A 24,701-nucleotide genomic window follows, 5' to 3' on the forward strand; every position below is an offset into this window, starting at 1 on the left:
GGAAGAGGAGGAGGGCCTAAGGGATTCCCTTGCGGGAGCGAGCAGCAAGGCGCGATAATTGCTACCATATGGCGCCAGCTGCTCGCTCCCGCAAGTGAATCGCCAGATGTGCACGCATTGCCATTGGAAGCAATGCAACGCATGCACGTTTTTGCAGGGAAAGCTGTGCCGATGGCTAAAGATCTTTCCTATGTAGCGCATGCGCGCTGTGTATGTAAGACCTAAAAATTGAGAAAAGCATGGGCGCGAGGACGCACATCTGCCTCACCCCGCATTCAATTCTAAATTTCTTCGTTAGTTGGTTATTTGAGCCCCATCTCACTTGGGCTGCATTTGATGAGTGCAATCTGTTTAGGATGTTTAGTAGGTTGTAAGCAAAAAGAACAGCTGATGGACAGAATGCAGAACAATGTCATACATTCACCCCAGTACAGAGATCTGGGCCTCAATCCATCGTTTTTTTGCAAGGTAAGACCGTTTTTTGTCAGCACTCTTCTGAGGATGGCTCGGAGAACTAAGTCGACTGCGGATCATAGGTCGACAAAGGCCACATATATTTTCCCACCTTTGGTGGACACTTCTTTCCAATATAGACAGAGGAAGTGGAAAGCCTAATCCACAGTGTTAATATTTGCACGGAACTCAGCTTGATATTCACTTAAAGTGCCGGATTCGATGATCCAATCCTGGATTTTGGCAAGGACCTGCCTGTAAAGGACCTTCTGTAGGGAATCAACAAGACTTATAGGTCTATAGCTGGCAGGGTCCGCTTGATCACCCTTCTTATAAATAGGCACTACTTCAGCTAATTTCCATGATGGTGGAATCTCCATACCAAGTGTAATGGCGTTCGTCAGCATGTTAATGTAAAAACCCCAGACTGTTGGGTCCTTCCTGTACATATAATTTGGAATTTTATCCGGGCCAGGGACACTAGTGAATTGCGACTAGTGGTTCTTCCAGAGAGAAGACCAGAGCATCATCCGCTCCTGATTAGCCCATCCCCCCTTTCTATAAAGTCTTCAAACTCAAAGTTGTCCATTGCATAGAGACGTTTGAAGTGGGACACTCATTTTTCTCGCTGGACAGTAAACTCCAATGTAGTCCGGTTGCCATTTAACCATTGGGCGGCCTTTTTCCAGAAGGATTTAGCATCTCTATCTGTTAGTGCCTTGTGCAGGGAGGACCATAGGCAATCTTCCCAGTTTCTTTTGGATAGCTCAATAACCTGTCTATATCTAGCTCTACAGGCAACTACCTCATGGCACATATTAGATTTAACAGCCTGTACCAGGTCCTGCTTGGGTTTCCTACATTCCTGATTATACCACATTACATGTGGATCACTGTTTGGCTGTTGCTTTTTTTCCCCCAGAGTTGCAGTCTAAACATGGTTTGCCCAACAGCTCTAATCTTGTTGTATAGAAGTTCATGGTGAGTGCTTAGTTCCCGCAGGACTACGTTGTTGGATTTTTGGCCCAGTCTTCCACCACCAGACACACCTTGCCTTTAGCTGTTTCCAGGACCCTTGGAGTGGCTACTCCCCAGTTCAATATAAATGTCCTCAGATTTTTTGGAGATAGATAGGGCACCCAGATCAGGCCTGCTCTTAACACCAAGTTCCTGATCACCCTGAATTTTAAGGGTAAGAGTAAGGGCATTGTGGTTGCTGTCTGTTCTTTTAACTAGCAACATATCATGAACAGTTGGCGAGACTTCATTAGCCACCAGACAATCAATTCTACTGGCATGGCCAGGTCTATTAAACGTAGATTCGCCCATTAGGTCAGATTTCGTCCTTACATTTGTGGATCTGAGATCTTGCTGGAGGGTGAGGGCCAAGACCTGGCCACCTCTCTTAGTCCATATCGCTGAGGGAAGGTTAAGGTGAGGGATTTGCCACTTACAATCCCACTCCGCAGTCAGATCAAGCAGGGCAAAAGAGAGTAGCTCAAAAGTACAGTTAAAATCGCCAGCTGGTATGTTAGCGGGGAGTTCAGTTAGTGCGAGATCTAAGGTATGAATAAGAAATAGTTTCCTCTGAGCAATGCACAACTCTATTTTATACATTAAAGATCCTGGATTTCCAGTTGCAATGGAGAGCCAAATCTACCACTAAAATGTCTTGGGAATCTACATGTACCTGCTTGACTCTAAAGCCCAGAGCCATTTTGACCCAGATTGCTAGACCTCCTGAAGGCCTCCCCCGTTCGTTTCTATTGGCACTTATATGATACTAGCTTACCCGTCGCACTTTGCTGCGATCTCAGAAGAAAGGCAATTTAAGGAAACTTGTTACGATAACATTCAATTTACATTGTGTCATTCTTATTGAAACTTATTCGTTTTAATATGGAAAACATTTTAAAGTGTTGTTTTAATTCTGTTTATTTATTCGAGTGCTTGTGGGTACACGGTATTTTTTGTTTTTCCGTCTGGTGCGTACACAAATAAATCAGAAGGTTTTCCGACGCGTGAGCTGGCCACATACAGTTGTCCATGTGAGAAGTAAGGATTCTCCAAATCTAGTCCACACACTTGCAGCGATTGTCCTTGTGCTTTGTTGATGGTCATTGCAAAAGCGAGTCGCACCGTAAACTGTAAACGTTCAGTATTGGAAAGATTATGAGGGCCCTGGGGCCCGATATTTAACAAATGTTTCTTTTTCTTTTTTTTTTTGCCAGAAACCTTTGCGGGAGTGTACTCAACAACTTCCCAAAGTTTCATGGCGATCGGATGAATGGTGTAGTAATGCATAAAGAACAAACAGACATACTTTCGTTTTTATATATATAGATGAGGAAAACGCGTTCCTGTGAAGGGTATGTAAGCTCCAGATTTCCTGAAATAGGATCACGTCATGAAGATCCACGAAGGAACACCAGTCGGGATCTACTAGCGGTTTGGCAATCCCAGCCACATTCCATACCAGGGCCTTAAAAAATCAATGAGGCGTGTTATTGTTGCCTGCAGCAGTGGCAGGGATACCCTGACCTTCCCCTGCCTTACTCACAGGTAGATTGACCGTCCTTTGCCTCCCTAGGTCGGCATTCTAGAGGCCCGCGTATTACCACCAAGGATGTATTCTGCCTTGGAGATGGGCATACTTCTGACTGGTGTGTATGCTTGTTTAACCTAGCAACCCCTGCGGAGTCGGTTGTTTGTAATAATCCACCTATCTGGGGAAGTCATCCCTGCCCTGCAGAGTGGCCTGAATTTGTTGAGGGCCCCCCTTAGCAGTGTACCCATGACGAGGGGAGTAGTCATCCCTTCTGGTGGTCTGTATCGGACGGCAACTGAGGTATTAACAGTGTGGATTATGCGAGAGTTGATTGCCAAAAGGCCGTTGATTGTCGCAATATTGGAGCAGGTGACTTTAATCACATCCTTTTGCTTTCCCGGGAGTGACAGTCTTTCAACAAACTTGATGTTGTCTCTTATAATAGACTGGCAATGTCGGGTGGTCCTAAACCAGTGGATTACATTGTTCTCAAGGGAATCAAGATTTTCAAACCCCCTCCGGTTGGATTTTGGTACCTTCAATAGATATATTCCTGCTTTCCTACCTGGTCGTTCAAATCTGTTGTAAAATGTAAATGTAAATTGATACTTGTATAGCGCACTACTCACCCGCAAGGGTCTCCAGGCGCTTGTACGAATACCGCTGTGGAACCCATCCTGGCTTTCCCTGTGAGGCGTCCACTCCTGGGCACCCCCAAGGTGGAGGCCAGGCATCCTTAGCATTGTGGGGGCCGTTGTGGAGATTAAGCAAGCTATTGCCCAGAGTTGCAGAGTGGGACTCCATGATTGGAATAGGCACTGAGGCGAGAATTATCAGGTCCGTGGAATTTTTGAGCCCAAGACCCGCCAAGGCGGGGAATTGAACCCTGGTCCCGGGCTAGACCTCTGTATCAGGGTCTGCCGCTCTAATCATTGAGCCACACCTCTCCACTGTTGTAGACACCATCCATCAAGTTACCCTTTCCAGAGAACCCTCCTAGGTAATGCAAACGTTCACACCTCTCAGGCTTAATAACTTCTCCCTTTGCTCTCTCTCTGCCTCCCCCCTACCCTGTTGGAGATTCCTTAGTAGTACAAGGTTGAAGGCATGAACATTATGCATAAGACGACAACTTGGGAGAGGTAGGGTGATAGGGAATTGTTGTAAATCAGGGGCACAATATATTGGTCTAGCGTCAAGGACCTCAAATCAGTTGTGGCATTCTACTTCAATAGTGTGTGCCTCGATGGGGGGGGGGGCCTACGTCTCTCTATGAGGAGAACAAGGATCAGCTTCTATTTCGCGGGTATTGAACCTGCTGCTGTGGCCCTTTCCCCTAGACTGGGTGGAATTCTTGAACATCGAGGGAATACATTTGGCCGATTTTTGTGCCGTAGAGTGAATAGGCTAAGGATCACTTGCAACCCCATAGATGGATGCTGGACTAGAGGAACCTCAATTTTGGGGAGTGGGGACCGAGGTTCCACTTGGGAGACTATTTCTTGACATTCAATAACTAAAGAGTCGATCCTGTCCATAGCCTCATTATCAACAGCACCCTTAGACTTCTATTTAGGGAAAGGCGGGCCCTGGGCTTTAGCCTGACCCCTTCTCTTTCCCATAGTTATGTGAGACTATTACAGGCCCTCCAAGAGCACGCATTAATTTGGCTAGGCTCGACTTGGCAGGGAAACAGGGGATAGAAATTCTTGGTACACCAATGTGCCTGATAGGGTAGGGAATAAAAACAAGTCAGTGGGACGACTCAAGCCGCAGACTGCAGCAAAAAAAATAAACACGGAAGTCACAATGGAAATGCTTCCCACCAAACCCCCCAGTCCAAGCCACACAGAAAGAAGGCTTTTTCCTACTAGAGAAATATCTGTGGTGTGCAGACTGGCTCTGCGTGGAGAACTCTTGCGGATGGCCGCTATTGCCAATGACATGAAAAAAGTTAATATCTTGCGAGCTAGAAGCACACTAATACTCCAACGAACAAGAGGGGCCCGGACCTGCAGCCCGCCTCTTCCTGGCACGGACGGACGCAGATGGGCCACCCGGGCGCGCATGCGTCCCGCACTGCTAGAGCCCCAAGCAGCTTTTATGCGCCTCCTGGCATGGATGGAATGCGTTGCCACCTCCTGGCGCAAAGACTGTTAGGGGATGGAGTATCTAGCAGAAGTGAAGAGCGCTATGGTGAAATGAAGAGCTCCCGTGCTGCGGGACCCCCTGGCAGCTTTTATGCGCCTCCTGGTGCGGGTGGAATGAGTCAGCGCCTCCTGGCGCAAAAACTGTTGGGATTGGAGTCCCCAGGCAAAGTGCAGAGTGCTTTGGTGCGATTAAATACTCTATCAGCAAGCCCTAGTAAGTTACTATTCTATCCAGTCCTGCTGGCAAAAAGGGAGATATCTAGAAATTGGGCTTTGCACACACTGAAAAAGTAAGTGGATTGGTGCAACTATGTGATGTATATCCGAGACCATGATTTGAAATGTTCTAAGATTAGTACAGCTGAAATATGGAGGCCTATCGAACTTTGAGAACTGGAAGGTACTTAATATTCAGTTGAAATAAAGTATAAGCTCAGGTGTGTTTTCGGAGTAACCTCAAGACAAGGTCCCTGATAAGCGTAGGTTTTGGATGTGTAGTATCATTAGGGGCCAAAAACAATGCCTCCACATGGTAATAAGTCTTGATTGTTATGAGATAGATAGATTATATATATATATATATATATATATATATATATATATATATATATATATATATATATATATATATATATATATATATATATATATATATATATATATATATATATATATATATATATATATATATATATATATCACTACTCTTTTTCACTGAAGAGTTGTACTGCCATATTTTCATGCGCCAGACAGCACGCATTCAAGTGAACCCACGCAGCGCTAGAGGTCAGGACGTTCTGGCTTGCTCTTCGAGCATTTGTACATTGATTGCAGTTACAATCCCGTCCAGAACCCACCACGACGCCCGGAGCACACAGCAGGTAGGAGGTACCTTACTTCCTTTTTGGGTGCCCGGGAATCCTGTGCCAAACCCCATGAAAGGCTCCAGGCGAAAGGGTTGCAGCGGACGATGCGGGGGATTTGAGGGGGCACTGGACTGTCGAATTGCCTCATCTCCCAACATGCTTTACTCTGTGCCTGCGCTTGCTACCCACTCCGTGAGTGTCACCCCGTACAGTTTCTCCTTTCCCGTCTTGCACCACATTGCGGCATTATGGGACTTGCAGTCCGTGTTTACAGAACTACACAGGAGAGCCCAATCACATCAGGGGGCGGAGCATGGTGTTCTTACCTTCAGCGAGGCAGGTTTGCCCAAGCCACAGTACACGAAGCAGTTGGAGAGGAGCGCAGATGAAGGCAGACACGCCGAAATGCATTCGCTATGAACAATTCCTCAATAAAGTGCTTCTTTGAATTCTCCTCATGGGTCACTACTCTTTTTCACGGAAGAGTTCTACTGATATATATATAAATATATACACACACACATATATCACAGCAAGTAACCTCTGAGATCAGAGGTTTGTTGAAAAACGCACTCTCTCGGAATCTGTAATTTTCTAGTTGCTTTATTGCATATTAGCAGCCATAGCCATGCCCAACGTGTTTTGGTTCGCGCCTCGAACCTTGATCACGGGTAGTTTACAATAACCGGAAAAAAACAGGCATTTTGTATTTCATTTCACAAGCATTTCCTGTCAGTAGGTTTGCAAAGCATTCTGGTCTACGTAGTGCAATTCTTTGCTAATGAATAGCGTTAATAGTTACAACATCTGGGACGGGTCTGAGGAGGGCTTTGCCAAGTACTTTCAAATTCTTAACAACGAGGCCAATTTACAGTTCACATATGAGATCAACCTAAGTAAAAAAATCATTCTTGGACATTGAAAGCTATGTAGAAAAGAATACCATGCAAACTACATTATACCGGAAAAAAACAGCTACTAACGCAGTTCTTGACGCAAACAGTTTTCTTTCTATCAATCAAAAATGGAATATACCATATGGAGAATTTTTAAGAGTGCGGAGGAACTGCTCCTCAACCAATAAATTTGAAAATCATAGTAAAGCAATGCAAACACGATTCAAAAAGAGAAATTACCCTACAAAGGTAATCGAAAAAAAGCTTACAAAGGGTAACATTGAAAAACTTATTGAGATTCACAGAACCAAACAACTCAACACAGAGGACCTTGCAAAAATAAGATTAATAACAACTTATACGGCTGTAACAAGGGAACTTACCAGAATCCTGAAAAAACATTGGGGCATCTTAAGACTGGACCCAACGATATCAGAACTCAAAGGGGACCATCTTAACGTCACTACAGAACAGCTCCAAACCTGGGTGACAAACTTACCAACTGACATTTTCAAATCAACCAACCTAAACCATGGACTGAAATTGAAGGTTTTTGGCCAAGCAAAAGCTGAAAAGCATGTAAAATCGCGCTCCCTAAAAAGGAAATGGCGCAAAGTGGAAAATCAAACAGCATATTACCTGCAAGAGCAAATATGTTGTTTATATCGTTGAGTGCCCATGCAACTTAAAATACATAGGCAGCACAATTTGCAAGATCAAAAAACGGATCCTTGAACATATCAAAGCAAATGTGAACCTGGATCGTTTAAACGCAATTGCCAAACATATGGAGAAAATGCACAACATTAACTGGGAATCCTTGAGATTTTATTAAATGGAACAGATGCTGCAACTAGAGAGATGTTTTAGAGAAAGATGCTTACAAGGGAGTTGTGCTTTGATTGTATTCAGAAACAGGAGGTTGGTCTGAGAAAATTTAGTACCACCTTAATTTAATTTAAACCTGTTTGTGTCTAAATAAGAACTTGCAATTTCCAAAAGAGGTAATCACTCATAATGACAATGACAAATTTAGAAAGTGGTAATAACTCATAATAGAACAAGCTACACGGGAAGTAGAATTTGTAGAATATCTCTTTATATCAAAATATCATTTCATAGGGTACAATTTCTTTAAAACTGTGCAAATTAATCAACAAAATACAAGTGGACAAGACCTAGATTAGTTGCTCTTAAAATCCACTTGCGTTGTAGCCCACTCTTTTCTGTTAAATCACGGCTAATCTTGATTAATATATACAAAGATGATGCTGTGACGACTTGATCAAAAAAACAAAAGATGTGGACTCAGGTGTCGACGTTTCGGCCTTATAGTTGACCAATCCTCAAGGCCATCCTCAGGACTTACAATCTTTTATAAAATGTGACCCCTTCCTTGGTCTCCACTTGATCGTTGCCAACCGCGTGGTTCGTGTAGGACCCTCGGTTCAAGGTTTTCCTGTATGCTATGTTGAAGTAAATTCTTATCTGAAAGAGACACGTTAGTGATAGATTCCTTACCTTAGAATACCCCTAGGCGTCAGACTGGATCCGGAAACTTTTGCGTAGCAGTACCCTTGCGCGTCGGTAGACGTCGTCTGCGGCTCCGCGTCCGTCGTCGGCGCCATGATGACGTCGTCGGAGTACTTAGACGCCGCCTCCGCGTGCTGACGTCAGTTCTTTATTCCGCCCCAGCCAGCGCAGATCTGGAAAGAGCAGTTACCCTAGTCAATTTTTGACTAAGTTTTTGGTGATCTTTTTGATCCTTTTCGAATCGACGGTGCCGTAGGGATGCCCGGCTTCAAGCATTGTGAAGATTGCGACCGCACCATGTCGGTCACGGATCCTCACCGCCAGTGCCTGACGTGTTTGGGCGTCGACCACGACGATGAGGCCTGCCCCGACTGTCGGGCCCTTTCGAGGAAAGCCAGGCGGGAGCAGTCCCGCAGGCGGCTCGAACTCCGGCAGTCGGCCCCACGCCGCGTGAGGTCCCGGTCCCACGTGAGGTCGAGGGACAGGTCGCGGGGACAGAGCCGTCACAGCTCCGGGAGTCGACACCACTCCTCCGGGTCCAAGTCGTCAGGTAAGGAACACAAGAAGTCGAAGAGGCACCATCGCTCTTCTGACTCCACCCGACGCTCGCGCGATGTGGCCGGGGGTTCGGGTGACACCGCCCACGCGGCTCCTCGGGAGTCGCGGGCGCCACGTCCGGCCCCATACCCTCCGGTCCCTGAGCTGAACGCGACGCTGGAGGAAATTGAGCGTTTCCTCATGGCCATGAGGTCCCTTTCTCCTCCGACAGGCTCCGCGGCGCCTCTGGGCCCAGCCGACCCGTCTGGGGGCCCTAGTGGGTCGGGGGCTTCGACCCCGACGCCGTTGGGTGCTTCGGCCCGACGCCGCCGTCGGGCCCGGCGCCGCAGGGCCCCACGATCCCGACACCGCCGGTGCCCTCAGGGCCGGCGCCGCAGGGAACAGCGGCACTGGCGCCACCAACGCCGCTGGGCCTTCCTCGGGCTCTGGATCGTCACCGGTGGACCTTACGACCCCCCCCGGCGTCGGTCCGTGTGGTGTCACCTCCGCCGCCGTCCTCGGGCGGCGCCGTCCCAGATACCTCCTTTGCTTCGGTTCCGACGTCGGCACCCGACGCCGTTTGGAGATTTTTACTTCTATGAACCGACCTCATACAATTACAACCCTGAATCTCAGGAGATGGGTGATGAGGAGGATTGGGAGGGGTCTGAGGACCCTCTGACCAAGGAGTGTCAGTCTAATATGGACTAGGCAGGAGACCTTGGGGAGGCCAGTGGCCTGGACACCTCTCCAGACACTGGATTTGTCTCTTCTCCTACCGTGGCTTCGGAGGAGGGGGCTACCTATGGTGTGGTGTTGACGAGGGCTGCCAAGGCCTTGGGCCTTGAGCTCCCCGTCGCGGCCGTGAGGACTAACCTCCTCACAGAGGTCCTTAAGCCGCAGTCATGCTCAATGGAGCCTCTGCTGCCGTTTAATGAGGCCTTGACCGACGTTCTTTTGGGCACTTGGTCCAGGCCCGCTACGGGTTCGCCCGTAGATAGGAACGTGGCCAGACGCCACCACCCGGCTCCGGGCGACCCATGTTTCCTGTCCTCCCACCCCACCCCCGAGAGTCTGGTCATCCAGGCCTCTAATTCCCAGATCACATTCCCGACGGCCCCGCCGGACAGGGAATCCAAGAGGTACGAGAATTATGGTAAGAAGATATTCTCATCCCTTAGTTTGGGACTGCGGTTTTCCAACACTGCATGCCTCTTGGGCCGCTACACCCACTCTCTGTGGGAGACGGTGGCGGAAGTGCAGCCAGAGTGCCCGTTGGAGGTACGGGCCAAACTCGACCAAGCCCTTGTGGAGGGCCAGGACGCAGCCAAGTATTCCATCAGGTGTGGGCTGGATACTACCGACTCGCTGGGCAGAGCGATGGCCACGACAGTGGCGGCGAGACGCCACGCCTGGCTGAGATCCGCCAATTTTTCGGCATATGTCCAAAACACTCTTATGGACATGCCGTTCGATGGCCGTCGCCTCTTTGGCGAAAAGGCAGACCACGCGCTTGTGCGCTTTAAGGACTCCAGGGCTACGGCCAAGTCCTTGGGCCTCTCGGCCCCCCGCCAGCAAACGGGTGCCTTTCGCTCCTTTCGTGGCCAGGGAAGGGGTGCCCCCACACGTGCCGCCAGCCACTCGCCGCAGACTGTCGTCCAGCGCGGCGGAGGCGGACGTGGAAACCGCCGCGGAGGCGGTCGGGGAACCAGGCGGAGTCAGTCCACACCTGCCCCCGCAGCATCCACCTCTAAACCCTCCTAGTCCGTGCTTTTCGGCCCATGTGACGCCAGTGGGAGGCAGGGTTTGCCATCACCACTCTCACTGGCGCACTGTCACTTCGGACAGGTGGGTGCTGCAGATCGTCCGGAGGGGCTACTCCCTCCCCTTCGAGACGACTCCTCAAGCCATGCCACCGCAACACCACCGCGTATCGGGGGATTATTTGCGACTCCTGCAGGAGGAAGTTTCGGCCCTCTTGGCCAAGGGGGCCATCGAGCGCGTTCCTGGGCCAGAAGTAGGACGTGGTTGCTACTCCCACTACTTTCTGGTACCCAAGAAGGACAATGGGGGCCTACGCCCTATCTTGGATCTGAGGAACGTCAACGGCTTCCTCCGGAAGGAGAAGCTCAAAATGCTGACTCTGGCTCAGGTCTTAGCTGCCCTAGACCCAGGAGACTGGATGGTAGCGTTGGACTTGGCCGTATTTCCACATCCCCGTCCTGCCGGCCCACCGGCGTTGCCTGCGGTTCACGGTAGGCCACGAGCACTTTCAGTTTACCGTGCTCCCCTTCGGCCTTACCAGCGCCCCACGGGTGTTCACGAAGGTGATGGCGGTGGTCGCAGCTCATTTGCGCAGGTTAGGGGTGTCAGTCTTCCCCTACCTAGATGACTGGTTGTTGAAGGCGGGCTCGCCCCAGACAGTCGTCAGCCACCTCCAGACTACGGCAGATCTCCTGCACCAGCTAGGATTTTCCATCAATGTGCCGAAGTCACACCTGTGCCCCTCTCAGAAGCTCCTTTTTATTGGAGCGGTTCTCGACTCGACGCAGTTTCGGGTTTACCCGCCCGAACAGCGGGTTCGGGATATACAGGCTCTGATTCCGATCTTCCGGCCTTTATCCCGAGTTTCGGTCAGGTTGACGCTGCGGCTTCTGGGGCTGATGGCCTCCTGCATCCTTCTGGTGCATCACGCACGGTGGCGGATGCGGGCTCTGCAGTGGGACCTGAAGTTTCAGTGGGCCCAGCATCAGGGCAACCTGTCCGACCATGTCCTGAGCTCGGAGGGCACTGCGAGACAGCTGCAGTGGTGGCTCATGGACCGCGATTGGGTCACCGGCAGATCCCTCTCCATTCCCCAACCGGAGCACGTAGTTGTGACGGACGCGTCCCTCCAGGGCTGGGGAGGCCACATGGGAGAGGCGGAGATCAGAGGCCTCTGGTCTCCGGCGGAGTCCCGGCTCCATATCAACCTGTTGGAGCTGCGGGCGATTCGTCTAGCACTGAAGGCAATCCTCCCTTCTGTCCGAGGGAGTGTAGTGCAAGTGTTCACGGACAACACCACCGCCATGTGGTACTGCAACAAACAGGGCGGGGTGGGGTCGTGGACCCTCTGCCAGGAGGCTCTGCGCCTCTGGCAATGGCTGGAACATCAGGGCGTGACTCTGATGGTTCAACACCAGGCAGGTTCTCTGAACGCCAGGGCGGACGAACTCAGCCGACGGTGCTCGATGGATCACGAATGGCGTCTGAACTCGGACGTGGCGCAAGGCCTCTTTCAGCAGTGGGGAGAGCCTTGGTTAGATCTATTCGCCACCGAAGAGAACGCGCAATGTCATCAGTTCTGCGCTTGGAATTTCCAAGGCGGCACTCGCTCTGAGACGCTTTTCGTCGCGAGTGGAGCTGCGGTCTGTTGTACGCCTTTCCGCCTATACCACTTCTGCCCAGAGTGCTGAAGAAGATCAAGCGCGACCGGGCACAAGTCATCCTTGTGGCTCCGGACTGGGCACGAAGGTACTGGTATCCCGAGCTACTCAGTATGTCAGTCGATCCCCTGGTTTCGTCCGCCTCTTCAGGAGGACCTTCTGTCGTAGCAGCAGGGGACGATCCTCCACCCGAACCGGTCCAGTCTCCACCTCCATGCTTGGAGATTGAGAGGCGACAGTTGAGGCCATTTGACTTGCCTCCTGAAGTCTGTAACATCATTCTGGCAGCCAGGCGTCCCTCCACAAAGTCGGTATACGCCTGCAGGTGGAACAGATTTGTGGCATGATACACAGCAAAGGCTTTGGATCCTCACAATGCCCCTCTTTCTGAGGTTCTTCTCTTTCTTCTCTCTCTTGCCCAGCAGGGCTCTGCTCTGGGCACTGTCAAGGGCTATCTTTCAGCCTTCCTGAGGCTGCCTGACCAACCTTCTTTGTTCAAGTCCCCTATCGTTAATCGATTCCTGAAGGGCATCACTCATACGTTTCCTCCTGTTCCTTTGTAATGCCTCAGTGGGACTTGAACCTGGTTCTTACGTTTCTGATGTGCGCTCCCTTTGAGCCACTTCACAACTACCCTCTTCGCCTTCTCTCTGTGAAGACTGCCTTCCTGGTGGCCATCACCTCTGCCAGGAGAGTGAGTGAGCTCCAGGCTCTATCCTGTAAGCCTCCTTTCCTCTCAGTCCATCCGGACAAGGTTGTGTTACGGACAAGGCCCTCCTTCCTACCCAAGGTAGTCACGGCCTTCCACACTGGGCAATCCATCACGTTGCCCACCTTCTTTCCGCCTCCGCACCCCTCGAGAGAGGAGAAGAGGCTCCACCGTCTGGACCCAAAACGTGCGCTCTCATTTTATCTGAATCGCACACAACAGTTCCGGGTGGATGATCAACTCTTTGTTGGATACGCGGGCGCTAAGAAAGGGAAAGCAGTGCACAAGCGGACCATCTCCCGGTGGATTATCTTGTGCATCCAGGCGTGTTACTCCTTGGCTAAGAAGGAACCCCCTGTTGGGCTGAGGGCTCATTCCACTCGAGCCACGGCCACTACAACTGCCTTGAGCCTTGGTGTGCCCTTGCAGGACATTTGCCAGGCGGCTACGTCGGCCGCGCTGCACACGTTTTGCAAGACATTATTGCCTGGACAGTCAAGTCCGGAGGAACGGCTACTTTGGCCGTTCCGTCCTCCAGGACTTCCTGGTGTGATTATTGGTTCGCAGACCCACCACCACGGGGATGGTATTGCTGGGGTATCTATTCTAAGGTAAGGAATCCATCACTAACGTGTCTCTTTCAGATGCACAAGTTACTACTTGTGTAATGATATATCTGTAAGAGACATTAGTTAGGGATAGATTCCTTACCGACCCACCCATCCTCCCCGTTCTGCGAACCGATATCTAGGGTTAAGGTCATCCCCTTTCAGGGCCCTAGTTTCATGGCACCAGTGTTGGTTTTTGGCATGGCTCTGCGCTTCTGGCGCGGAAAAGCTGTGTCTAAGAACGGACGTCAGCACGCGGAGGCGGCGTCTAAGTACTCCGACGACGTCATCACGGCGCCCACGACGCCGATGACGGACGCGGAGCCGCAGACGGCGCCTACCGACGAGCAAGGGTACTGCTACGCAAAAGTTTCCGGATCCAGTCTGACGCCTGGGGATATTCTACGGTAAGGAATCTATCACTAACTAACGTCTCTTACAGATATATCGTTACACAAGTAGTAACTTGTGCGACAAGGCTGAAATGGCGTATCTAATCCGCATCCAAAGTTAAGGATTCCTGATTCAGCAAAAGCTTTAGCAGAATATCGTTTGTCGTGGCGTAGTCTCACGAGATCATTTGACTACGCCACGACGAACGATATTCTGCTAAAGCTTTTGCTGAATCTCGGTCGGCAACGATCAAGTAGAGACCAAGGAAGGGGTCACATTTTATAAACGATTGTAAGTCCTGAGGATGGCCTTGAGGATTGGTCAACTATAAGGCCGAAACGTCGACACCGGAGTCCACATCTTTCGTTTTTTTTGATCAAGTCGTCACAGCATCATCTTTGTATATATTGATCAAGATTAGCTGTGATTTAACAGAAAAGAGTGGGCTACAACGCAAGTGGATTTTAAGAGCAACTAATCAAGGTCTTGTCCACTTGTATTTTGTTGATTAATTTGCACAGTTTTTAAGAAATTGTACCCTATGAAATGATATTTTGAAATAAAGAGATATTCTACAAATTCTAATTCCCGTGTAGCTTGTTCTATTATGAGTTATTACCACTTTCTAAATTTGTCATTATGAGTGATTACCTCTTTTGGAAATTGCAAGTTCTTATTTAGACACAAACAGGTTTAAATTAAATTAAGGTGGTACTAAATTTTCTCAGACCAACCTCCTGTTTCTGAATACAATCAAAGCACAACTCCCTTGTAAGCATCTTTCGCTAAAACCTATTTCAGCCCAAGCTCGCAAGGGTTTATTGGGTCACCCACCTTTAACTTAATTGCATCTAGAGAGAGGCGGAAACCGTGAGAAACTTCTCCGACAGAAGGAGCCGAAACATATAGTGTCATTTAGGACTCTAACGCCTCTAGGTTTAAATCAGAACTTTTTGTACATCTTTAAGGAATACAGGTTATGCTAAATGAAGCTTGGACAGATATATACGTGTATATATAAAAAAAAAATCAAAAAGCGGTATTGTGCCACAATCAGATTTCCTGACTAGACAGGATATAAGCAAACTAAACAGCTATAGACCAATAGCACAGATTGTACTATTTGTGAAAGAAAAAAGAATTTGCCTGGCAGGACAGGATGTTAAATGTATGTATGATGACTGTTTAAATTGTTTCAACTGAATGAAAAATACTTATTGGTTTAGCTTAAAAAGCCCACTAGAGGGATAAACAATTCACCAACATTAACGGCATGCCGCTAACCAAGGCACATTCGTTTTGCCATGTTACAAAAGTTAAAAACGTTTTTATATCAACTGCACTACAAATGCACTGCGTCACTAGCACTTTTATTTAAATTGTAAATGGCACTAGAGCACCATACCACTGTTCTAACTATTCACGCTATTCATTAGCAAAGAATTGCACTACGTAGACCAGAATGCTTTGCAAACCTACTAACAGGAAATGATGCAAAATTGAAATAAAAAATGCCTGTTTTTTTCCGGTTGTTGTAAACTACCCGTGATCAAGGTTCGGGGCGCGAACCGAAACTTGTTGGGCATGGCTATGGCTGCTAATATGCAATAAAGCAACTATAAAATTACAGAATCCGAGAGAGTGCGTTTTTCAACAAAACTCTGAACTCAGAGGTTACTTGCTGTGATAATTACCGGCTGCCCTGCCAGAGAAAATCCGCACCGCACCATGGAAATAAATAATGCCCCTGTTAATTGCAACATCATCCCGTGATCAAGGTCCAAGTGGAGCGGACCGAAACGCGTTGGGCATGGCAGCGTTTTGTTCAACTGAATAAATCACCTGCAAATCAAGCGTGTGCAACCATTATTTAAAAATCCATTACTTCAGATGACAGACTGACTGAATGCACCATTTGGGATTTACTGGATTCTAATTTAATGTATCCATACGGATCCGTTTGGGCCACTCAGAATTGTGGATTTAAACCTTCCCCTTTCCTGTACTGAAGCAGTGGTTGTCCTGATTGGACCCGGGGATTGGTCCCTTTTGGATCAAAGCATCAACAATCCTAGAAACTAAGAATGCCCACATAATTTGCTATGGACTGAGCGAATCTGTTTTTCCAATTCGGTCTCACCATTGTATGCCAGTCTAGTTGGATTGCACAGACCATAGCCACATCTTGGTTAAACCTCAACTCTTCACTGTCTGCACTACTGAGGCCTAGTATTTGCTTATGTAAATCAAATATAATTCATACGTTTTTCTACTATAACATGTTCTGGATAACTCCAACCTGATTTATTTCACCTTACTGATTAAGTATAATACAGACAATTGAGTAACTTTATCTTGTAAAGTGAAACCTCTGGATTCTTCGAGCCATATATTTCTGGCACCATAGGGCACATGGATTCCTTAAAGGAGCACTGTCCAAATCTTATATGTAAAGGGTGAAGCAAGGTCATGACATTCAGGGGACATTATGGTTTTGACACTGTTTGCACCAGATTTGGAATTTATACACTGGGTAGACGAATGATTGCGCACGGACAATTAAAGGCAATAGATAATACCAGGGCTTTTGCAACTTTTAAAGCAAAACATTGTGGCAGGTCCAGCTCAGCACTAACATGCACTAAATAGATAGAAATAAGTACCACACTCATGCTGACTAACCCAGATGAAAACATAATCTAATGTTGTAAAATGCAATCGCAAGAGAAACCTCTTATACCGGAATAAAGAACATGCTGTTCAATTACTCACAAGCTGCATCAAATTCCCCTCTCCATTGATCTGTTGTGAGCTTGTCCTCTACCTCCACTTCAAGTAGGTCTCCATCCACTACCAGCCTCACGATGTGCTCAATGCCACGGAAGATATACTCCGACTGAGTGCTCTGCTGCATGGCCATGGCTGGATCTCAGAATGGCCTCTCCCTCACTGTGTAGAGACAGAAGCACCCAAACCAGCTGTGATGTTCTAGAGAGAAATACAATACAATATACATGATTTTAAACTCTCTTTTTTGTATGTGTGCTGGAACATCAAATATTGTCTAATGGGTAGTGTGCTAGAAGTAGTAACAGTGCAAGAAAGGTGATGAAAAGTCATGAAGCAAACTGGTCTTCAGAGAGAGGGGTTCAATAACCCACAAAGCGGAGTACATTGTGCTATTATGTGGGACGAGAGGAAACTCATCCCAAGCCGAGCTTACTAAACATAGACTACAATAGAAAAGACGATAAATGGGAGCCTTGCTGGACTTGCGTAACTTAGATCAGACTTTTACACAAGGACAGGATGCGCATAATGCAAATCTTATCATTAGAATTTATTCAGGCACAAGATAATGGAGATCCACACTTCTGAACTACAGCACCACAGACCATGAATCATGCTGGTGAGTGTGTGTCTGTGTGGGCACTGGTCTAAATGAATATGTAGCACTACCATAATATATGAACGCAAATGGATTTATTTTCTTTTGCAGAAAAATATAGCTCACAAAACCTTAAAAATAGAGCTTTTAGTGAATCATGTCATTTGTTTGTTTTAGGGCTTTTTTATAAATGGTATACAGTTTAATTCATCTCCAATAGCTTTACTAATTTCTTTCCAGAATTGTGAAACTCTCAAAACTCAATAGTTCACAAACAAGGAGTGTTAAAAATGGCAAATGTTTTTAGTCAATTGCAGATCGCTTCCCAAAAACAAAATGGGATTCTATACTTTTTTTTTTTTTTTTAGAAGACAGGAGCCCTAAAGTTATTTTCCTTACAGAAACGTAGCTGTAAGTGGACAGTGGCCCTGAAATTCCTGTTTCCCTCCCCCCCCTTCTGGAAATGCAATTTCCAGAAATTACTGTTGTGTAAAGAAAGAAGGGGGGTTGCGATCATATTAATGAAACACCTGGACTGTGAAACACACTCTATGCAGATTACAGATAGTGATAACTTAGTCTTTTCACTCAAACTTTCATTCACTTTCACCTTCTCTGGTTTACTAGCATATCGTTCTCCAAGGCCAGCAACAAAATGTATACAGATGCTACCTGATATAAAGGCGGAATATGGAATGTCAGCAGCTAATTTTACATTGTTAGGGAATCTGATTATACATTTCGATGAGAAATTGTGCACACAGGCCAACGAAATTAGACAGGAAGTAGCGGCATTACAGTTTACGCAATGGAAAGAGCAACCCAAACCTATTAAGGGCCACATACTGGACTCTAAGTTTTCAAACATCTCATCTCTGAAAATATAGCCCCCCATAACAATTGTGTGATCGGATCATTTGTTAATTCAATTTACCATCCCCAAAGAAGAAACGCCTAAACAGAACAGAGCCCATACCCAGCAAACAAGGCAATTGACAAAAATGAATATCTCTGGCTGGTAAATAGTTCTGAGTAAAACAACACTAAAACTGGTGACCGCCTCTTATCTAGCTTTTAGGGAGGGGGTACAATCCACACTAGAAAAGGTGGTTCCTACATACCCCAGCAGAGCTCCTCACGCTAGAGCAAAAGTAGGCTGGTTTTCTGCAGAGCTAAACGAGCAAAAAAAAAAGTGTAAAAGACAGGAAAGAAATTGGAGTCGTCAATATGATGAGGAAAACAAACAGGCCTACAAAGCAATTTCAAACATACATAGGCAGTCCAGCCTGTGTCATAAATAAATTACAGGTAATACAAAATCCGGCAGCCAGAGAACTCTTGGATATCCCCAAGAGGAACTAAGGACAACAGGCTCTTGGACAACGGCACTGGTTACCAATCAAAAGATGCACAGAATTCAAAAGCCCTATGCATCGCACATAAGTTGAAATATGCATCCAGGCCGCCGGCCTCACATCTTATCGCTTCTCATATAACCCCAAGAACACCAAGTTCAAACAATCTATCTCTATTGGCAGTTGCAAAAATAAGAGGAGCAAGAGGGGGAGACAGAACTTTTGCCTTCCTCGCTACCAAGTTGTGGAACTCCCTTCCTGTACAGCGCAGGTCCAATGACAACTTTTTAAGCTTTAGGAAACAACTAAAACGCATATCTTTAGGTAATTACTAAAAACCCATGTTTTTTCTTCGGTAAGATATCTCCTTTGCGATTTTTAGACACTTTTTCGATACCTTTGAGACGTACATATACACACCATGAACCCTGGCAAGTTATTGGGCCTGTCAGCGCCGGGAAGCCAGTTTTAGGGTATCTGTAGCGCTTTATAAAACCCTATAAATAAATAAACTGTTGGGACCAAAAGTAGATCGTAACTGGATTGTTAAGTGGTGTTCCTTGAAGGATAGCCAGAGTCTGTGAAGTCAAGATGTGTGCTTTCTCAATTAAAATGAATAAAATAATCCCTTTGAGGCAACCAAGATAAATTAATCAGAGCAAAAAAGCTGAGCAGGTGAATAAAGCCCTTTTAGTGAGATTATGAACAATGACACTGAGACACACAGCACACACCAATTAGCAAACAATTATAACACGCATTTGAAATGCAATAGGTCTCGCATTAGGAAAGTTTGAGCTATTGGTCTTATAAATGACATGTTTTTTATTTATGGGTTGTTTTTTAAAATAGCTAAATTAATAGCTTTGTCATTTGCAATGCCAATAGTTATAACTTTCGCAAATGTGACACCTATAGCATTTGTAATGCAACATGTTTTGTATTTACGTGACTTAGATGTATTGATATTACAAATAACAATGGCTTTTAACTTTTTTTAATAATTAATACTTAAATAAAAGTGATTGTAATTTATAATGGCAATAGCTTAAACTTTTGTAAATAACTTTAGTGAAGATTATGTTCAGTGTATTTTATTGTGACGAAAATCCAAGAACAGAAGTGAAATATTAACATCTTTTTTGACATTTGTAATAAAGCTTGAAACATTGAGAGAACATATTTGAACCAGTGATGCTGTGGTGATGCTGAGTGATGCTGTGGTTGCGCTGAGTGATGCTGTGGTTGCGCGGAGTGATGCTGTGGTTGAGCTGAGTGATGCTGTGAGAGAGTTGAGGGATGGAGACAACATAGCAGAGCGTTGAGAGGGGCCATAAAAAGAAAGGGTACAGAGAGAGAGAGGGGGTAGGGAGAAGGTCTGAAGGCTGGGAGAGAGAGAGGCATGGGAGAAGGTAAGAGAGACGACAGTGACAACGCGAGGTAAAAGAGATGTTGCCATAGCACCCATCAGCCTGTGCCACCTATAGAGACCCACACACCCATATGTAAAACTGTGCCGCATTACTTAGGAACCTGCAGTAATAAACATGTTTGTCTATAATGCTTGCACACATAGAGAGAGCGTTTCATACGAGACTTGGTGTTTGAAAGCACCCTAATAATGTATCAATAAAATAAGCATTGTAAAATAACAGATGTTGCTTTTACCACTCACTTTAACAACCTCAGAAGGATGACAGGCTCGGTCGGCATTGCCGGATTTTAAATGGCGACTTTCAGATCACTATATTTGCCAGCAGGGAGTATTCAACTCGCTGTGCTATCTTGCAGACAGCAAGCCAATAAAGCGAGGAGATATACCCAGCCCTCGGTACCCGTCCTTGCATATGTTTATATGACGACTATGACGCTACTGGCGTCTGATGCTGTACACTACGCTCTGCACCTGATCTGCAGCACTCACTCATGCATGCAATGTGACAACCACCTCACCTAGCAATGACCCCAAATGCTACCTTCTTAAACATCTGTGGCACATACGCTACCAGATTAGTGCACAATAGGAAATGATTTGCTCAGAATCACACGATGTGTTGGAGTGGGAAGCCGTGACCAAAGTCCACGTTTCACGGATGGCGCATGCAGGCAGTGGGCCTCGCTCTCCGCCTCCTCTGGAAAAGCGCAGCGCATGTATGCTCCTCTCTCTGCCTCGGGCGAGCGGGCGGCAGTGTTAGCAACGCTATTGTTTAACCAAACAGGCTGAGCTCAAACAAGCGCCTTCAAAGAGCCCCGCCTCTACCTTTCTCCTTCCAAGTTTGACACATTATGGGGATGCAGCGCCTTCGCCTGAAATGTGGAGGACAAAACCTCTCGTTTTGAAACTGGCCAAAGCCTGCGCGAGGGCACTGGGCATCTCTCGCGGGAGACGATTTTTGGCCAGTTACTCAGCTCAGTGGGTTAAAGAGCCAGGGCCAGTGCTCAGCAATGCGTAACTCTGCAGGTCACAGTTTCGGATCTCAGGAATTTAGTCTTTCATCTTTAAGACATTCATAAAAACTAGTTCCACTAAGGAAGATGCTAGGACATATTATTAAAAGCATTAGAAAACAATATGTTTTGTGCCGTTGCTGTTATTTGTATAAATGCATATGAGTAGGTAGCTCCGCCCCGTGCTACGTTTGTCAATATACCGAACAAGATGATGGCCAAAGACATTCTGCTTTTTGTGACCTGAGGGTCTCTGATGGGAATGCGGAAATAAAAGTTCCAGAATGCAACGTGTTAAAAGTTTAAAACAGGAGGGGGGAGGAGAAATGCGACAAGGCGGGCAGGGGAGGGGGCGGAGCGGCGATGAGGGTGTGAAGCAGCAGGGGCCTTTGAAGTGAAGCTAAGCTTCACTTCAAAGGTGTGGGAGGAGTGCGGCTGAGGGAACAGACGGCGATTTGATGATGTGCACGCGCATTTTAGGTCGATGCGCTTGCGCATTGACCTAAAACCGCACGGGTACAGCACCAAATCGCCAGTTGGGTAAAGTCTGGTTAAAGCCCTATAGTATCGCTCTGCTCAATGCGCATGCGCATTGAGAGGCGAGACCTAAAAATGGGGCGAATGAAGTATGGAACTTGAACTTCTGTTCTATATTCAATTTGTGCTAAGCAGTCTCCAGCTCTTTCTCAAATACTAAGCAACAAGCATGCTTTCATTCTGGATACCAAACTTGCAAACTCAAGTAAAGATCTTTACTACCATTAATTTTTTACTGTGCCTTTACTTTGTACTTTTAGATGCTTGTAATACTTTGTTGGCCAATTTTCTGCCTGTTTTCTCTTTGTATGTATATTTCACTATGCAATAATACAAAGTTCCACTGAACATTTTAAATTACATATGATGTAGTGTCATGTATTAAGTAAGTAACTCTGTGCAGTATGTGCTAGGGTAGAAGGGTTGGTGAAGTATGACAGTGTGATGACGATTGGAATGAGTACTAGAATACAGAGCTGTGGGCATGGAGAGAGGACTGTCAGTTAGGACGCTTTGGCGGCATGCAGACAAAGCATGATGCGTCTTTTGGTCTACTACCTCACATGTTACAAGAAATATGTTCTTGTATACCAGAATGTACCACCACCATCCTTGGATATTCCTTATACAATTCAATAAAAGACTTTCAAAAATATTAATGTTGTTCTAAATAATGAAGGGTAGAGAAAAGCAAACAGATACCCATTTCCACATGTTCTCACTTTAAGACTAAAATATTGAGAATACCAATGTGAATGTTTGTGTTACTTAAGAATACATAGACTGCATTTGAGTGTGCTTGCCCTTATCTTCAGCTGACATGTGCATGCTTCTTTAGCTATAGTCTTTATTGAGTCACTACCTAGGCCAAGAAAGCTCCACCTACTTCTTCATAACAATATAAAGGCATATCAATAACCCCTTGTGAGCTTTGGTATCTAAAAGTAAAAACAATAAGGTGTAGACAAAGGGATCATTCAAAACATCATTTCAAAATGAACAGAGCATACATCAAAAAAATAAAACCTCCAGAGTAAAGAAATTGTTTTTCAGAGAAGGAATACAAAATTATCTGTGTTGTTTTGCCTGAATCTTACAGCATTGTTGCTGAACTCTTTCTTTGATTCACTTGTGAAGTTAGTATTCATTACCATGTAAACACTCATAGTGGCTATCCATTGTTGGACAATTGTTAAATCATTGCTGATTGGCATCCCAATCACAATCAACAAGGTTTAATAATGAAACTCTAAGCACGGTCCCAAGGATGTTCTCATCTATTAAGGTCAACAAAGACTGAAATGTTGATACATTTCCCCCTTCTTGCTATCCCACTTACAAGACGTGATTGTCATGAATTGTGTAAGATTTACCAACTGACTTATCATACGATGGATTTCCTTAACAAGAGTGGATCAGCACTGCTGTGACCCCTTATTTATTTGAATCTCTATCTAGTTACATCGGTGCTTTATGCTATTATATACTTCCCCCAATTCCAATTTATTGAACTTTTGGATTTACATTTTTTGAGTTATTTTCTACTTTTGCTTTAGAATTATTTCATTTCTTTTACTTTTTGTACATTTTTCGTCTGCTTGTTTTTTTGGGATGTATACTCAATACCTTTTAAGACAAGTAGGATTATGAAATGGTGTATTGAATGATCCCTTTGTCAGCGCAGTTTTTTTGTTGCCAGCTGCTCATTAGTTACATGAAAGGGATCAGTCACATTTGGAGTAAAGTGCCTTGTCTCTTCAGACGATCAGCGTCTACAAGTTGCCTGGTGAAGCTAAAGGCATTCATTTTGTGTGGCACTGTAAAATATGCATTGGAAAAGCCAATAGGTCTTGCATTTATAATGTGAATGCCAGTGCTAGTTAGGTCTCGCTGAGATAACGAGCATGCGTTCTCAGCGAGACTTAAGTAAGAGCTCTAAAAAATGCACCCAAGGGTGTATTGCCTACAGTGCATGTGTGCGGGCGCGTGACCATCATTTGGCAGCCTATGAGCCTCGGCATCAGACTTCACAGGAATCCACGTCCCCGCCCCCCAATGCCGAGAGCATGTTATCATTTACTGGTGTCTGGCTCACCCTCTTGCGCACTTTGTTCCTCTGTCTCTTCTTTTTTTGTCCTCTCTCCACTTTTCACACTTTCTCCCTCCCGCCTTTCTTCTCCCTCCCTTTCTTCTCCTCCTCTTAGCTCTCTCCTCTTTCATGCACTGTCCCCATTTTTATTTTTATGGCTTTTCATATCCCTTTTACGATTTCTCTCCAGCCCCCTTGTGCTCCATTTTATTCCTCTTTCCTTCTTTCTGCCTTGCTGTCCCCTCCCTTCTTCTCCCACTAACACCTCATATTTCTCTATTTTCTCTCCTCCTCTCAACATTCTGCCTTCCACTCACTTCTGTTGTTCTCTGTCTCTCTTACTAACAACCCTTTAGACCGGTTTACATGCTCCCCTCTCTCCTTCGTTCGCTGTGTCATTTTATTTTCTTCTTTATCCCTTTGTCTCATTCTGTCACTTCTCTGCTCTTCTGTTCCTCCTCCTCTTCTAGCCCTAGATCTTTGTTCTATGCCCCTGCTTCTCACGTCCCTTCTCTCCCACACTTTCGGTTCAGTTTAATAATACTTTATTGTCGTCGCTGATGGGGTTTCAAGTGTAACCAAACCTTTACTGCTCACGGTCTAATTTACACTGTGCAAGGGCCACTTTTGCTGTGCTTTCTATGCTACCCCACACACACAAACCCCCATACACACAACGCCACACACACCCCCGCACAACCCCACACACACAACCCCCCCCCACACACACAACATACACTCCAAATACCACTCAGTGCCACATAGT

General features: G+C 46.3%; 1 protein-coding gene across 1 annotated transcript in view; it reads right to left on the reverse strand.

Moving 5' to 3' along the window:
* CCDC61 (coiled-coil domain containing 61) overlaps positions 1 to 24,701 on the reverse strand; it is a 786,500-nt gene that overhangs the window by 711,356 nt on the left and 50,443 nt on the right. Inside the window, exon 2 of the mRNA XM_086938445.1 lies at positions 16,891 to 17,106. Within this exon, the coding sequence (XP_086794571.1) occupies positions 16,891 to 17,038 (148 nt within the window). The 5' untranslated portion in view covers positions 17,039 to 17,106. The remainder of the gene's footprint in view (positions 1 to 16,890; positions 17,107 to 24,701) is intronic.

This window comes from Lissotriton vulgaris, chromosome 9 (genome assembly GCF_964263255.1).
Source record: "Lissotriton vulgaris chromosome 9, aLisVul1.2, whole genome shotgun sequence".
NCBI lineage: Eukaryota > Metazoa > Chordata > Amphibia > Caudata > Salamandridae > Lissotriton > Lissotriton vulgaris.